Source organism: Gadus morhua, chromosome 16, assembly GCF_902167405.1.
Source record: "Gadus morhua chromosome 16, gadMor3.0, whole genome shotgun sequence".
Taxonomy (NCBI): domain Eukaryota; kingdom Metazoa; phylum Chordata; class Actinopteri; order Gadiformes; family Gadidae; genus Gadus; species Gadus morhua.
Window position 1 is genome coordinate 24,061,160 of NC_044063.1, and position 18,435 is coordinate 24,079,594.

The 18,435-nt window shown below is 44.1% G+C and overlaps 1 protein-coding gene across 1 annotated transcript; it reads right to left on the reverse strand.

Moving 5' to 3' along the window:
• Nucleotides 1–12,102: 12,102 nt before the first annotated feature.
• Nucleotides 12,103–17,639, reverse strand: LOC115561576 (trace amine-associated receptor 1-like). The gene is made up of 2 exons (XM_030381724.1): nt 17,398–17,639; nt 12,103–13,087 (listed from the first exon to the last, which is right to left on the reverse strand). The coding sequence occupies exons 1-2, from the start codon at nt 17,637–17,639 to the stop codon at nt 12,103–12,105; spliced, it is 1,227 nt and encodes a 408-aa protein (XP_030237584.1).
• Between the last annotated feature and the right edge of the window lie 796 nt (nt 17,640–18,435).

Below are 18,435 nucleotides of genomic sequence, written 5' to 3' on the forward strand. Positions count from 1 at the left end.
TTATTATTGTGGCAATCTCAATTGAGTATACTGATAAAGTCACCCACTCTATATCCATATCCTTTTTCAAATTCTGGAATATATATGCCAATACCACTTTATTGATCTGGAAACTTCATAAATATGTAAGATTGCTCCATATAATACCATAGTAACATAGTAAACGTATGTAGGCCTAAAAAATTCAGTTCAATGTTATTGCTTAAGAAACAGATTCCTTCCAACTAACTATTTACGAAAAATGCAATCAATAATTTATATAAAAGTAAATGTTTACATAACTACCAGCAACGAAGTTGGAGTAGCCTACCCAAATAATGAATTGTAATACACCAACATTGTCAACTGTCATACATAGCTAACCATAACCCTGTCATACATAGCTAAACAAGCAAATGAAAATGAAATACCTACCAACGCAACTGAAATGTTAATATTAGACAAATAACAATATTATGAAAATTACGTAGGTCTCCATAATCATTCAGGTAATCAATACGTCCGTGCCTGTTACAGCTATTTCAATGATATGTGTGTTATATATCCGTGTTCAACGCCATTCATGTTAAGTAAAAGGACAAATCTCAGACTTTGGAAGTTAATGGAGTTAATGGAAGTTAATTCGGAATTTAATTTAATTTCGGAAGTTAATGGAGCCGTGCACTTCAAAATAGGTCCATAGCAAGGAGCTGTTTGTTTCAGTACGACTCCTTTCAGCTGCCCACCCAACATAAACTGCTAATAAAACGCTTGAGGAGGCGTTTTGAAAAGAAAAAACTTAAATTTTTTTAGAACGGGGTAGAAATGTAATTATGAGCCTTTGATTGATATCCAGACATGGCACCTCCGATACCACGTAATTTATTAAAATAGAAAGCTATTTACTGGTTAGCTCCGTTAGCGCTGACACAGTTCTTCTTCGCGGCTCTTAAAACAGTTGCGCTGTGCTGCCATCTGCAGCCTGCTGTTTTAGAGGGGCGAAGAAGAATTGATCACCTGTCAATCAAGGAGCTAGCGTTATAATGTCGGCGGTGTGGCAATATTTCACGCTGGATGCTCCCACCAGCAAGACTGCGACATGCAACGTATGCCGTGAAAAGATTTCCAGGGGTGGCACGAGTGTTGCTAATTTCAACACTAGCAACTTAATAAAACACTTGAAGACGCGTCACGCTAAAGAGCACGACAAATTTAAATCAAAGGGGAAAAGGAAGGATGAGCTGCAGCAGCAAACCCTGGAAACTGCCTTCCAGCGACGAGAAAAATTTCCCAAAGACAGCCCAAAAGCCACAAAGATAACAGACAAAATTGTTGAATTTATTGTCTTGGATGATCAACCCCTGTCCGTCGTCGAAAATGTGGGATTTCGCCGCTTAATGGATCATTTGGAGCCACGATACTCTTTGCCTGGTCGTAAATACATCTCAGAAGCTGCGCTACCCAAATTATATGAGGCAGTAAGGGAACACATTTCGTGCATGCTGAAAGACGCGCATGCAATTAGCTTCACCACTGACATTTGGAGCTCCGACGTGTGCCCCATGTCTTTATTGAGTTTTACGTCACACTGGGTGGACAGAGAGACATCATTTACCCCCCGAAGTGCGGTGCTGCACGCCAACGAGTTCCGAGGGTCACATACTGGCAAATTAATTGCCGAAGCAATTGAGGGGATGCTAGTACAATGGAAAATCCCTAAGTCCATGTTGTTTTGCGCGACAATGCTAGCAACATGAAGAAAGCTATGGAAGAGATGGATGTACCGAGTTTGGGATGCTTCGCCCACACTCTCCAGCTGGTGGTGCATGAAGGTCTACTGTCACAGAGAAGCGTGAGTGACGCACTGGCGAATGGGAGGAAAATAGTCGGGCATTTTAAACACTCGCCACTGGCTACTACACGCCTAGAGGATCTTCAAAAAGATCTGCAAATGCCCGTCAAACGTCTGCACCAAGACGTAGCAACAAGGTGGAACAGTACTTATTATATGGCAGAGAGTTTACTGGAGCAGAAGCGGCCAATTTCAGCATATGGAGCTGACCACGACCTGCCAGTGACCCTTACTGCTAACCAGTGGGCTTTACTGGAGAAAGCTATCACTGTTCTGGCACCATTTGAAGAACTAACCAGACAGATGAGCTCCTCCACCTCATCTGCAGCTGAAGTCATCCCCTCGGTCACAGTGCTGAAGCGCCTGCTTGCTCGGGAGAACGAGGAGGACACTGGTATAAAAACCATGAAAAAAACCCTTCTTGAGGCTGTCCAGAAAAGATGTAAGACCATCGAGAATGAGCCCTTGTATGCAGTTGCCACTCTTTTAGATCCACGATTCAAAGACAGGTATGTCGTCTTAATATTTTTATTAAATGTCTATATTATAAACACGTTTGAAATGGCTAACTACATATTGCATTATTATTTATTAATATTGCATTAATATGTTACTATTAAATGCTACTATGGAGGAGGTTGTTTATTTGCTTATTTTACACATTAAGACATTTAATATTTTTCCTATGCTGTTTCAGATACTTCACAGGTGCAGACAGCATCAAGCATGCCAAGGATGCTCTGACACAAGAGGTGGAGAAGATGGAGGCTTTACAGAGCAGCAGGACCACACCTGAGGGAGCAGAGGCAGTGCCAGGCAACCCCCATAAAGCCCCACGTATGGAAGCACAGCCAGACAGCAGCAGCAGCAGCAGCAGAAAGAGCAGCTTCAAAGGCCTGTTTGAGGAAATCCTACAGGAGCATGGCGAGGAACGTGGGGCAAGCAGCACAAGCACACAGGTTCAAATACAAACATATTTGACAGAACAAACGGTCCCGCGCTCAGACAGCCCATACCAGTACTGGGGAGTCAACCAAACTCGGTTTCCCACCCTGGCTGCCACTGCTGCAAAGTTTCTCTGTGCTCCTTGTACCAGTGTTGACAGTGAGAGACTGTTCAGTGTAGCATCCAACATTGTTGATGCAAGAAGGAACAGGTTAGGAGGAGAGAGAGCAGAAATGCTCATCTTCCTGAAGAAGAATCTGCCTTTGCTCTTGAAATTATGAACAATAGTAAATTGCTCAAATGCTACTGCAATGTGGAGCCTACTTGTTAAAGTATTTTTTGTTTACTATGTAGCTGCTGCTCTTTTGATTTGTATTTTTTGAATGTTTACTTTATAGGTTGGTGTTGCACTATAAGTTTTTTTGAAAGAATAGATTTACTTAAGTTGCTGTTGCACTACTGTTTTTTTATACTGTTCTATTTAAATGACTTTTGTATTTAAAGATATTGTGGCTACACTTTATTTATTTTTTTAAATAACTATTATTTAAGTTGCTGTTGCACTACTGTTTTTTATACTGTTCTATTTAAAAATAAATGGCTTTATTTGCCTTATTCATTCATTCATTCATTCATTTACAAAGGGTTTAACCTGACCCAGGCCTTACCACAATGATAATCATATCACAGTCATTTTTGTAACATACTGGTATCGGTACTCGGCATTTGGCCCATGGGCCGCTAGTTGAATTGTTTTAAGGTCTCAAATAAAACAATATTCCCAGCACTTTCTGTGATGTAGTATGCTTGTTTATCATAGAAAGAAATAAGAAATTACTCTTTCCATTAAGGTAGTAGCCTAGTGAGAACAGGGTTTTGGGGGAATCACTTTTTTCCCCTCTTTTTCATCAAACCGCAATTTTTGCAAGTTCCCGCATTTTTCGCAAGTTCCCACATTTTTTCACAGGTTCCCGCATTTTTGGCAAGTTCCCGCAATTTCATCGCATAAAATCACAAAAGAACGCCGCATTTTTCTGGAGAGACTGCCTAACATAACATGGTGTCAGAAGTGAGGCAGTAGAACGACAATGACACGGAATGCGATCAGAAAAGGAAAGGAAATACGGGGAAAGAAAAAAAGAAACAAGATGCAAGACCGACAGCAGCAGCAGTTAGCACTGCAGCTAATCCCGCCCAATAAATTCGACTTCTTCCATACAAATGACTGGCCGAGATGGATGAAGTGATTCGACCGCTACAGAATTGCATCAGGGCTGGACAAACAGTCAGAGGAATTCCAGGTGAACGCTTTTATGTATGCAGCTGGTGACGATGCAGAAACATCCTCAGTGTTTTACCTCTGTCTGATACCGACAAGAAGTTGTACGAGTCGGTGATTGATGCGTTTGAAAAGCACTGCGATCTATGAAAGGGCATGCTTTAATCGCCGAAGTCAACAGCCGGGTGAGAGCGTGGAATCTTTTATCACTGGGCTGCACACCCTTGCAGAACATTGTCAGTTCGAGGGCTCCGAGGGAAGAGCTGATAAGGGATCGAATAGTGGTCGGCATACTAGATGCTAAGCTATCGGAGAGTCTACAGCTAGACACAGACCTGTCATTAGCTAAGGCAATGACAAAAGTCAGACAAAGTGCAGCAGTAAAAAAGCAACAGCCCGTTCTGAGAGGGGGAGAGTCTTCAGCAGGGCATGTTGAAGCGATACACAAAAAACACAAAGAGCATAAAGGATTTAATGACGCAGCGGATAGCCAGCCCACAGAATGTGGCAACTGTGGCTATGCCAAGATACACCTCTGGAAAGATTGCCCTGCCCATAATGAGGAATGTAAGAGGTGCCATAAAAAAGGAAATTTCGCTAAAAAATGCAGGTCAGCCAAGAGTGTGCATGACATTACACAGGGGCACACTAGAAAACCCAACACCCAAGCCCAATGGAAAAATACGGCTGTGCGTAGACTTAACACACTTAAATTGGTGGGTTCTGAGAGAGAGACACATTCTCCTAGCTGTAGATCATACTCTGGGATTGCTCGCTGGGGCGAAAATCTTCTCAAAGCTTGATGCCACGTCAAGCTTCTGGCAGATCCCATTGTCAGATGAAAACAAGCTGCTGACGACTTTCATTACCCCGTTCGGGCGGTATGCGTTCAATAGGCTACCGTTTGGAATCAGTTCGGCGCCCGAACACTTTCAGCGTCGCATGTTTCAGATGCTGGAAGGATAAGCAGGTGCAGTGTGTCACGCAGATGACATACTTGTGTATGGCGAGAACGAGAACCAGCATAATGAGACTGTGTCAGGTCCTAAGAAAACTCAAGGAAGAGGGACTGACACTAAATAGGGAAAAATGTGAGTTTGCAAAAGACAGCATGATGTTTCTGGGCCATTGTGTCACTGTGGACGGGGTGACACCTGACCCAGGGAAGATTAAAGCAATACAAGAGATGCCTGCACCAACAGATATCGAAGGGGTGAAGAGAGTGATGGGAATGGCCAATTACCTCAGCAAGTTTTTGCCCCATCTTGCATCCTACACACGCCCGATCAAAGACCTGCTATGTGGAAAGAACGAGTGGAAGAGCCACAGAAGAAGGCCTTTCAAAGGCTCAAAGCAGAACTGAGTTCCACACAGGTGTTGGCTGCATACTCACCGACAGCTGAAACGTGCGTGTCGGTGGACACCTCATAGTTTGGACTAGGGGGGGTCCTAAATCAACAGCAGCCAGATGGAACATGGAGACCCATTGTGTTCATCTCGAGAGGTATGTCTGATGCCGAAAAACACTATGCACAAATAGAGAAAGAAGCTCTGGCAGCTACTTTGGCATGTGAGCGTCTGTCCTCCTATTTCATCGGACTGAAATTCAGATTAGAGACGGACCACAAGCCACTAGTGCCATTGCTAAGCACCAAGGCTCTCGACGAACTTCCCCCCCCAGAGTGCTGAGATTTAGACTGAGGCTGCTGAGGTTTACTTATGACATTGTAAATGTGCCACGTAAAAGCTTGATAACTGCTGACACATTGTCAAGGGCCCCTATAGAGCATACTTTCATACAGGAGGAAAGAGAGAACGAGGCTGCGGTCACCGTGTTCGTGGATGCGGTCACTCAGAGTCTTCCTGCCACAGAGCCCAGATTGAAAGAAATTCTAGAGAGACAGAAAACCGACCCGGTCTGTGCGAAGCTGATCAGGTACTGTGAGATGGGGTGGCCAGAAAGACATATGCTTCCCCCAGAGCCGGCCCCCTTCTGGCCTGAAAAGGGTAACATCACACTGACTGGACAGCTACTTCTCAGAGGCCAAAGGATTCATAATCTCCACTGTGGGCACCAAGGGATCGTAAAATGCACAGCGAGGGCCCGCCAGTCAGTCTGGTGGCCAGGACTGTCTGTCCAAATCCGTCAGATGGTGTAAAACTGCAGCACGTGCTCACAGCATAGGGCAGAACAGCGAGAACCGTTGCTGACCACACCTGTGCAAGATAGACCCTGGAAGCTCCAACCACTGGAAGTGAGGTGGTGGCAGAGACGGGCAATGCTGCTGCCCCGGGCTCTGACCCCTCCATTCGGAGAGGGGAAGTCGGGGTAGACGGCCCCTCCTTGCCGTGGTTGGAGTCGTCCGACTCCGAGTTCGGGAGGAGGGAGAGGACATCGTCGAGCGGGACGGTAAAGTCGTCGGCACCTTCAGCGATGACGGCGGCAGTGTCGGGTCTGTGCTGTCGGTATTCTACCGATAGCCCCTTACAATGCTGAAACAGGCAGAGCGGTGAGAGCGCCAAGAGGGCATGCTCATGCCCCAGGCAGCCCTAGCACACTTCATGGCCGTCATGAGGCAAGATGTAACCCGTGTTACACGACTTGCAGATGCGGATCGTCTCGGAGTCCATGGTATCCATTCAGTTATGCTAGGATCTTCCTGAAGAAAATGGGAGCAGAACGTCCGCCGGCGCCCGCTTGTATCTGCCCACGCTGTTGGTGGGCGGGGTTTACAACTTTTTCAGTGCTATGGCTCACGCCCAGGGAAAACCCAATAGCGATAGCCTTAAAAGGCGAAGCCTATACGACATAGAACTAATTTTCACCGAGGGCCACATCAGCATAATGGTTGCCCTCAAAGGGCCAGATGTAACTTTGAGTATAAATGTAGCTAAATGTAATTAAATACAACTACTCCTTAATGTTAAATAACTCAGGATTTTTATTATTCAACTTACAAATATTACATATATATTTGCATTAATGTAAAAATAAATGTTTGCTTGTTGCTCTGTTATAACAAATCATTTTAATTTGTCATCTTATGAAACTCACATTACTCAATCAATCAACGATCAAACTATCCAAGTGAATGAGGATAAATAACAGGTTACTTATCCGTAGTTGAGAGGGGCAGAATAATGGTCAAACAAACAATTGTGAGCTACTAAGAACATGTGTGACAGGTGTAGCATTTTACATCAACAAATGGCTGCACATAGCCTTGCCTTGCATTTCTAATGAGAGATGGTTTTATTACAGTTAACATTTGTCTACATAAACACATAAACCTTTAAAGACTAAATACATTGCTACACATATAACATAGTATATGTAATAAACTCAAAATAACAACACAAGGGTTGTCTCAGTTCACAACTATATTGGTCAAGTTTTAAGGTGAAGTTTCAGATGCTGCCTGTCCTTTAGCACACCACATGAATCCCCTCTCCACCATCCTCATCCATTGATCATGTTCTGAAAAAAACAAACACAAAGCAAAAATGCAAGCACAAACATTAAATTGCACACAGTTTAACTATTATTGTTCTCGGTTGAAATACATTTTATTATATTTTAATTTGTTTCTTAAAAATGCTTACCTGTGTGTTTTCTGACCAGATGTCTGACACCCTTTTTCCATGGCCACGTCAATGTCTGGTTTTAGGTCTTGTGCTGAGGCATTCCGTAGAACAGCATGGAGGTTGTCATCAGTGATGCGATATCTGTGCTTAGTCTTGTTAAGATTCACGATTGGAAACATCTGCTCGCACAGATAGGTACTCCCAAACATTGACAGAACACGGGCAGCATGAAGTCGAAGCTGTGGCATCAAACCAGGGGGCAGTTGACGGTAAAAGTCCTGGATTGCAGCATCCTGGAACTTTGGTCTCAGGCCACTATCGCTTTGAAGCTCTATTAACGCCATCTGAAGATGTTGGGGTGCAGAGCAGACGTCGGTGGTGAAAGGATTGGCAAAGATGGCAAAGCCTGAATGCTGTTCTCTAAAGTCAGAAGCGCCGATCAAACTCATTCATTAACCTGTTCAGTTTGGTAGCTAGCAGAGTACATGAAAAAAGTACCAGGAAATGTGTCTGAGATGCTCTGACAAACAGGAAAGTGGGTAAGATTGTCCTGTTTCACTTGGTACATCCATAGATCAAGTTTACGATGGAAAGCCGTGATCATGTAGGACATCTACCTGATGACTTGTTTGCGTCCCTGCAGCTTATGATTCAGTTGGGCGAGATGCTCAGTTATGTTACATAACTGGCGAGATGTCAGTTTGGATCTGACAGTTCAGACAAGGGTTTTCATTTACTCTGCATGAAAAGAGCAATATCTTCCCTCAGCTCAAAAAATCGTTTGAGGACTTTGCTCCGACTCAGCCAACGTACTTCTGTATAGTGCGGCACGTCGCCGTGCTCCAAGTCCATCTCCTGCAAGAACAGCTGGAACTGACGATGATTAATGCCACGCGCCCGAATGAAGTTCACTGTTTTCATGACAGGAGTCACTATATCATTCATCCCCAGCACCTTCCCACACAAAGCTTCTTGATGGTTAATGGTTGCAATGATACGTTATCAGAGGTGTGTAACAGTTACTTTTTTGCATCTTCTCCTTCATTCGTCACAGAAAGCCTGCTTTTCCTCTACACATCGCAGGTGCACTATCTGTAGTTAATCCCACAAACTTTTCCAGGGCAATGCATTTTTATTTCCGGCCTTCTCCCCTGCATCAAAAATGTCCTGTCCTGTTGTGGTCCCACGCATGGCAGCAACATCCAACAGCTCCTCAGTGACAGAAAGGTCAGACTTGACGCCTCTACGAAAACTGGATTGCTGCGCTGTATCCGTGTTGTCTGTGCTTTCATCAAGAGCTAAAGAAAAAGCTATGTAGCTGCGTGTCTTTTCGGCCAGCTGTGTTGCCAGGTTTCCTGCTAGTTTCTTAACTCGGTCCACGATGGTGTTTCTTTATAAACTGACATTTTTAGAAGTCTGTATCTGGTCGGGACACACCTCCTCACAGACCTTCAGAATGCACTGCTTCAAAAATGCACCCTCTGAAAAAACTTTGCAGTGCGGGCAATTTCTTCAGCCACAAGAAAGCCAGCTTTCATTGCTGCATTGTTTTTAGTTGTGGCTCTCTTGAACACATCCTACTGCGTTCACAATTTGTCTTTTAATTATTGCACCATTTGTTGTTTTTCTTGAAGGCTCACTTTGGCATACTTAGCTCCGTGTTCGGTGTCAAAATGCCGACGTAGATTGAACAACCGCCACTGCCTTATAACACAAAAGACAGCTTTTTTACTCCTTGAAGCACAAACATATATTCGCCTTCCCATCTTTCTTGAGACAGCCTTCCATCTGCATCAGTTTTTCTCTTCTTTTTGGGATAATTGTTTGTATTTATTAATTTTGAAAATGGCACTGAAACACTGCTATTTAGTGGTGGGATGCCATCACTTCACGGGTAACATGATCGGCATTATAAGCTATTATTACACGGGTCTTCTCAATGCCGTGGAACGCTCCGTTCACTTGCATGGGCCCTTCACAACTTCCGGCGGTAAATTATAATTGATAATTCACTGTTGCTAAGTATAATTGACCACTGTCAAGGAAAACAAAGGATTTTTTGCCTCTAATGCATCTTTGGTATCACTCCACAAGTAGTCCAGTCCACTTCAACCCCAGCGTCTTTGGTTGCTAAGCGGCTTCAACATCTCTTTGAATGACCTTTTCTCTGCTGATCAACACTACGAATGCTGATAACAAATAAGTTGTGATCGTTTTGGCAAGTAGCCATGTAATAAGCGGGATAATGTAAAGAACGTTGCTGTTCTTTAAGCCCCTTCAGGGCGAAGCAAGACACCTCAGCAGCGTTTCGGTGTTCTGTTCGCCCTGTCGGGGCTTATTTTCCCGATAATGGCTGGCGTTCTATACATTATCCCTTACATTCAACCTTTTCAAGCTCTTGCGGGCCACATAAAACGACATGGCCCCATAGGACACAGGGGCAGAGGGTGAGGAGAACTTGCCGATAGACAATGTGAAAGATCTATTGCTAAGATAAGAGGAAAGCCATTGAAGAGCTGTACTACTTATATCAACCCACTGCTCTAGGCGCGACAAGAGGGTGTTGTGGTCAACAGTGTCAAAGGTGGCAATGAGGTCTAATAAGCAGCAGGTGACTTGTTACTTTCAGCAAGGCTGTCTCAGTGGTGTGACATGATTTAAAAGCAGATTGGAAGGGCTCCAACATCTCGGAATGGTTTAAATATAGTTGTGATAAAACCACCTTTTCCGGGATTTTTCAAATAAAAAGTTATTTTGAGATAGGGCAATAGTTTTTTGCAGATTATGCATACAGGTTGTGTTTGTTAAGCAGTGGCTGAACAACTGCATGCTTAAAACTTGCTGGAACTAAACCCCTGGTCAGGCAAGAGTTGAGGATGACCTGAATACTTGGGCCGATGGTGTCAAAAGGACTCTTTGATTATTTGGGAGGGGACAGCATCGTTAAGAGAAGTTTAGGGCTTCATGACACTAACAATCTCCCCAGTTCCTCTAATGACACTGGTAGGAAATGGTCAAAAAGAGCAGAAAGCCTAATGCCTAAGTGATGCAGGGGAACGACTGGTGATGAGGGGGTGAAAGACTGACTAATGTGATTGATTTTGTCAATAAAACATTTGAAAAATGACACGCAGATGTCGTTTGAAGGCTCGACTTGTGAGGGGGCTTGTGGATTGATAATTTAGTTTAAAGTGCTAAAAAGGATTTTGGGACGATGGGCGTGTTTACTGATGATATCGGAAAAGTGTATAACTCTAGCTGCTTTAGCTGCTGTTTGGAATGTTGCTAGTGAGTTCTTAAAATCTGGAAAGAAACAGTGAGGTGGTCTATCTTCCACTTTCGCTCAGCTGTCCGACAGACTCGCCTGAGAGAGCGGGTAGTGTCATCCAGCCATGGTTGAGATATGAGTTTGGGGCGTTTGAGCTTAAGGGGGGAAATATATAATCAAAATTGCTGCGCTAGGGGTTGAAAATACTCAGTAGTTCATCTGCACAAGGGGGGGGGGAGGGGAATCACTCACAGTTAAAATGGAGGTAGCAATATCACTTGCCAGAAAGCTATCTGCAAAATGTTCAGCAGTGACAAGGGTCTATGTAGCATGCGTAGCGATCAGGGGTTTTGGCTGTACATTGAGGATCAGAAATGTTAACATTGAATACAATAGGTTTGTGATCAGATAAGTAAGCATCCTCGACATTCACATTATCAATGGACAGGCCATGGGATAAAATTAAGTCTAGGGTGTGCACGAGTACATGAGTGGACTGATTAATATGTTGCAATCATAAAATCATCCAAAACCAACAGACGATCATGCAATGTTATATGATGCGACAGAAAGTCTGAAAATTTTGGAATGAAGTCCTTTAGATTCTACCATTACGCATTGAATTTCTAAGGTGGAATAAGACCCCACAGAAAGTAATTTGAATCTATCCCTAAAAACCAAAGCAACACCACAAACCCTCCCGGACGACCTAGGCGTGCTAAGGAAGGAGCCGTTAGTTGGACGAAGTTCTCCAAAGACGGATGTTTCACCCGCACCTTTCCAAGTCTCCGTTAAGAACAGTTAATCCAAGTGTCGTTGAGTAAAAACGTCATTTAAAAGGAATGTCTTATTAGAAACCAACCTGGTGTTGAGTATTGCCTCTTTTGCTGCCAGTTAGACAGAAGGTTGTGTACAGCGTACGAACTACAGATGGCGGAGGTTATCCCCGTTAGCTCCACCACCAGGGCCAGTCGGTTTTCGGGGGATGTGGGGAGTCGCCTTAACCGGAAGGTTTTCAAAATGCTGGATGCAAGGTGATAATGTTGCAAGGAAAATGAAATATTTTAAATGATGTATGAACTGATACAATGGTTAAAACATTTATGATTAATTTGAATTCAACAATCAGTGGCCGATCCTTAATTTCATGGCCCCACATCTTCTTGGAAAATTCAACATGAAACCACAAAACTGTTACTCAAACAGTTTTGTGTCTGACATGTTAGACTGAAAGATGCGACCAGAAATGATAATTTGAAAAGCCTTTCTGAACCAACTGTAGAAGAGGGCGTACACCAACGGGTTGACAGTGGAATTAAGATACCCCAGCCACAGTTGTGTTTCGAAAAAGTTAGGCGGAACAGAGTAGCCGATGAAGGGGTCGATGATGTTGAGGATGAAAAATGGCGTCCAGAAGGACAGAAACATGCCCATGATGAAGGCCAGCGTTTTTGTGGCTTTCCTCTGGTGCTTGTCCACCTTTGAGGAGCTGGTGTTCTGTAGGCCTATGGTGCGCACTTGTCTCTGGGCCACCATGTAGATCTTCAGGTAGATGCCCAGCATGATGACCCCAGGGATGTAGAAGGAGATAATGGATGACACGGTGCTGGACACCCCGCTCTGTAACAAAACACACCCCCCTTCACACGCCACATTGTTATAGTAGAACTCCTCAATTCCTAATATATTTAGCTCGAGGAAGACCATCCCAAAGCCGACAACAGACGAGACACACCATGTGACCAGGATCATGATGACTGCTGTGTGAACCGTTATCTTACGGGGGTAGAGCATAGGGTGGCACACGGCATAATAGCGGTCGATGGATATAAAGGATAGATTCAAGATGGACGCCGTACACAGCAAGACGGAGGAGCTGTTGTGGATCTTGCAAAACATTTCTCCGAAATACCAGCATTTTTCAATGGAAAGAATCATTCCAGGGAACATGACCATCACCGCCAGCAGGAGGTCGGTTACAGCCAGAGAGAGGGTCAGGTAGTTGGGAGGTGTGTGGAGTTGCTTGAAGTGAGCGATGGCCACGATTACAAAGAGGTTTCCCAGCAATGTGAGGATCACAGCAGACCCAAGGCCAAAGTAGAGGCTGACGCGGACAGCAACGGGGTAGACCGTCCTCAGACACGAGCCATTCCCGTAGCAGAACTCCGGCTCCATCGACCTGAGAGGGGGGAGGGGAAGGCAGTGAAAGGGAAGTGTGGGGGAGAGACATGTTATAACGGTAAGACTTCTGGTCCACAGAGTCATCGCCTACAGGCATCTCAAAGGCAGCGCTCATGAGGTCCTCCCTAGGTAACTGCTGAACCTGACAGTTGTGGTCAGGGCCGCCACCAGGATTGTATTCCATAGTAAGCACAATCCGGCTCAGTTTGAAATACTTCCCCTCCCAAACACAAAAAAACCCACAGTGGTTACGCTGATATATTACTCGTAGACTACTGTTAGTTTTAAACAGCAAAGACAGAGTCATGTTAGAAGTCAACAACAACAACATTTATTGCAGCAATTAAAAATTCCAAAAATACATGCGCGGACGAAATTTATAGATCAAACGCCACGTTTTTAAAGCAAGGCAGTGGGGAACATTTTCCATGTTAACGAGATGGCAAAATAATCAACTCAAGAAGTACACAGCAAAAGCACAATTGGTTACAATTGCAACGAGCATAGTAGGCATAAATAGCAAAAAGGAGGCGGACAGTTAGGGCTAATTCAAAAGACATAGCCTTTGTAAGGAATCCACTAAGTCTACTATGGCGCAGACATAGGCTTTATGTTTTATCTCATAATTCTAGACTAGCGCCAATCAATTAAACCTTATTTGGAATCAGAGAAAGTTTGCTCCCTTTGCTGCGCAAAGCATGTTTCAGAAATCAGCACATTAAGATCAATTAAGCTATTTTTTATTTTTGTAATATGGAATTATTATAAAAATGTACGCACAGTGCGTTCAGGATTACGCCTGCCGGCACCATTGGTTGTGGTGAATTATGTCTAAAGCGTGTGAATGAAAGATAGATAGATAGATAGATCGATAGATCGATAGATAGATAGATAGATAATTGACTGTCCCCTTGGGGAAATTGTTCTCAGTGAATAGACTAGAATAATACACAAAACCGTTAACAACAACATAAAAAGCTCACCACAATACCTTTAAAAATGACATTATGAGAGTTGTGTAATTTTGTTTGCCATCATAATCAATCTGACAGAGCTTTGCCGGCGTTTACAATAGGAAATACATTCTAAGATTGCTAAATGCAGGCCCACATAAAAGTTTGTATCATTTCCCCTTTAGGGCCCTCTTGTTAAATGAGTCATGTTGATGAGTCATAATAAGGTACAGCAGGACTTCTTCATAGCCCAATCCATTCCGTGACGCAATCATTAGTAAACAGTCACTTCTCAGTTTACATGTTTGTTTTGTTTTACTTCTATTTATGAATACAGAGCCCATGTATAATCTTCAAACATTTAATCAGAAAAAGCTTAGACTATACCAAATATGCTATTACCAATAATACAATGCATTTGTTTTTTACATTGTTCAGTGAGAAATTACCAATGATTGACTGTCAATAATATCTGGCACTTCGTATTGCATTCAGTCATGTTATCAGTTTCTGCACAACCAACATATGTGCTTACAATATTGCTAAATATTCCTCATTGAGCAAAAGGGTAATGCCACACCACAATCCTTAATCCATTGTTCAGTGAGAAATGACCGATGATTAATAATCGTTATAATAAATAATGGTTAATAATATCTGACACGTATTGCATTCAGTCAAAACATTATGCTACTATCAGCTCATTCATTCTTATTCACCCTTGCTAAATGTTCCTCATTCAGAGAGCAGAAAAAACTTCTGCTCAGTGCTGTCCGTCAATTATAGTCAATTATAAAGTCCGTCAATTTTTAAGCAACTACAACATGACATAAGAGCTTCATGAACTGTAATCATGCTGTAGTTGTTTATAATTAAGTATTGCCATATGAATGAGGAATAAAAAGGTATTAAAGTATTAATCCAAAAAGAACAAAGTAAGATACTACAGAAGAGGTAAAGGAACTGTATTTCGTTCTTTGTATGTTAAACCATTGAATAACTTCATCGTCTCTGCTGCACTCATTTAAGAGTCCAGCAATATTTTGTCTCGCACAAATCAAAGAAGATATCAAATATAAACGCATAGATATAATAGTAAATAGATTAAATAGTTTAAATGGAAATAAAGCATTATGTAGTCTTACCTCAGTCTATTCTCAGGTATACTCAATGGATACTTGCAGGATGGGCTTTATATTTCAAGATGACGACACGTCAAAACAGTCAGCCACTACTGAGCCATTTCCCTGGACTCTGTGGCCAGATGCAACAACAATCTCTAAGGAAAGGGCCATGAATGGCAACAAGGACAATGTTGATGGCAGGATGTTGTGAGAAAGAGACACATAAGGACCACACATTTTTGCCGCAGAAAAAAAAAAAAAAGAAATCACAGATACAGATATCCGTTTTTAATTCCATCTCAGCAAAAAGTGTCTGTATTGACAGGTAGTAATTACAGGGCATTGGTCTGTGCCAAGTAGAAGACGAAGGGATACACATTAATGCATTGCGTTGTTGTTTGGCAGTTCTGGAACAAACAGAACACTGAGAACTCACGTGTAGTCGTTTCCAAATATATATGCCTGTTAGTAGTTAGCTACAGAAAAAACATGGTGTCACAATAGTCAGACAGTGTGTCGGTACGAACGTTATGGCAAAGTTTGGAGCGCCGAGCGTATTTAAGTCTTTGAGTATTTGAGTCCAACTGAATGGTGGAAACAGATTTTGCCACTATAGGCTAGCCACGAAGCTTAACAAAGAAGACGGCGACATTCAAGTGAGTGCACTTATCTAGGTGATGGGAAGTGAAGCTGAAAAGATATTCAGTTAGTTTGAGTTTGAGGAGGAAGACAAGTACTTTATTCCGAGACGCAATGTCATACATGAATGTGCATGCTTCTACCTACGTTGCCAGCATTCCGGAGAATCGGGCGGAGTCATAATGTACATTATGACATTGTATGAAATGGCGTAACACTGTTAGTTCGGAGCTACGAGAGATGAACATATAAGCGATCGTCTTGTACTAGGAATTGCAGACAAAGAACTTTTGCGCCAATTCCAGCTCAAATCAGACCTGACTCTTGCGTGGGTTATTGAACGTTTGCGCCACGCAGAGGTGGTGATGAAACAAGTCAGTCTTCCACAGACTAGAACCTCAGCTAGCCAACAATAACGCGGTGAAATTGAAAAGTGGACAGTATGGAAAGAAAAGCCATGACAACATTAGACGAGGTAACAGCAGCCAGGGAGCCTACACAAAGGAGGAGTTTGGGCGATGTGGTAAGCCGCAACAATCTGATGAATAATGTTGCCCTGCATTAAAAAGTAAGTGCAAAAACTGTCACAAGAATGGACACTGGGAATGTAAATGTCAGTCTAAAGCAGTCAGGATAGTCGCAAGGGAACAATCTGAAGAAACATATTTCCTTGGCGCTGTTGATCATAAGAATGGAGAAAATAAATGGACTGTGAGCTTAACCATAGACAATGTGGTAGTAGCCTTAAAATTCGACACAGGAGCTGACGCTACCATTATCGATCAAGGGACATTCAAAAAGATTCCTAAAATACAGTTAGGGCCTCCAGACACACGCTTTGTAAGCCCAGGAGGTGACCTCAAATGTGCAGGCATGTTCCAAGGCGGCACCAACTACAGAGAGAAAATGTTTTCTTTCAAAGTGTATGTGATGGAGGGAACAAGCTGCTAATTGAGCCGTGAGGAAGCAGTGAAAATGGGCCTAGTTAAGAGGATGGATGAGGTCAGCAGTGTGTTTGGGTCGAGTGGGCTATTGAAAACGATAGTTACGTATTGTAACTCTAGATTCTATAAGAGAGTATAGGCGCAGCCTTTAAGCCTCAATAAACAGCTTTTCTTCAGCTATTTAAAGGTCAATGAGGCCGACACTTAATAGGCTGCGCCTATACTCGTAGAATCTAGAGTTACAATACCTAACTATCTTTCTGTGTCACATAGGCTTCGCCTTTTAAGGCTATCGCTATTGGGTTAAAAGGGCGAAGCACGATGTAGTCTATGCCTCATTGGTCCCGATCAGTTCCAGAAACACAGCTAGCATAACATACGTCATGCGTCTAACGGCACGTCATCAACGAACAGCTCTAATGTGTCTGATAAGACACAAGAGCTCTCAACATGAATATTTGACTTCACCTCACATTGTTTAATATGCAAGGGGAATAATTACACAATCACACTCACTCTGACAAAGCACCTAGAACTGAGTGGGTCATAGAGAGGCGCGACATGTCTCTTAGGTAAAACCTAATAAAAGAGCATGGGGAAGCCCAGGAGGCTGCTGTGCAGATATCCTCCAGAGGCATCCCTCTTTACAGAGCGACAGAGGACGCTATTCCTCTGGTCGAGTGAGCGACAGTGGCTGCCGGGGGCCTATGGCGGCGACGGGGGCTTGGAGCGGAGCGCTGCCGCCCGGGTGGAGGCGGAGGGCGGGAGACGTGTCTCCGGAATTTCTCTGCCTCCTCGGAAGCGGCCTGCATGTCATCCACCATAGATGACAGATGGGGCCCGAACAGCACGTCCGGGCTGATGGGGCACTCCAGTAACTGCCGCCTCATCGGCTCAGGGATGCCCGGGGTCTGCTGCAGCCACAGGTTCCTCTGTATGAGGTGCTGCCATGCCGCCGGCCGGGCCGCTGCCACCGCGCCGCATCATACACCGATGCGCTCTGTCTGTAAGCTTGGCCGTCAGCTGTTCTTTGGGAGTGGGGCAGCGGTCGCTGATCCCCGGCTTCAAACCAAAGACAAGCACACAGAGCGGGATCCAGCGGCAGTACCGCCCTGTAACCCCGGTCTGTCAGACCCTCCGTCTTCGTGACCTGGAAAAATGTTTTCACCGGGGCATCGAGCCTCCTGGGCTCTGCCACAGCCCCACTGAAGTACGGGCTGATGGCGGGAAACATCGGATCGAGACGGGCGGGGCGTGTCGCGACCTCGAGTCCCCAGATGCCACGGAGCTGGTCCGGGCGTTGGGGGTCCTGAGGCATGGGCACCGCAAGGCCAAGGTTTGCGCTGCATAATGCCGACACAGGCAAGGCAGCCCTCGCACACCTCATGTCCGCCATACGGCAAGATGTAACCCGTGTTGCATGTCTTGCAGATGCCGTTCGCCGTTGAGTCCATAATATCTATTTATTTACTTCAGTTTGCTACAGGATTGTCCTGAAGAAAATGGGAGCAGAACGTCCGCCGGCGCCCGCCTATATCTGCGAAATGTGGACGTTGTTGAGGCCCACGGACGTAATTGAGGCCCACGCTGTTGGTGGGCGGGGATTACAATTTTTTCTGTGCTACAGCTCACTCCTTGGGATAACCCAATAGCGATAGCCTTAAAAGGCGAAGCATATACGACATA

Excerpts from the sequence above, each read along its gene's own strand:
- LOC115561576 (XM_030381724.1), bottom strand. The coding sequence starts at position 17,639 with ATGAGGCGGCAGTTACTGGAGTGCCCCATCAGCCCGGACGTGCTGTTC. Across the intron at positions 13,088-17,397 it reads ATAGCGTCCTCTGTCGCTCT|GTCGATGGAGCCGGAGTTCT; the intron begins GTAAAGAGGGAT and ends CCCCCCTCTCAG.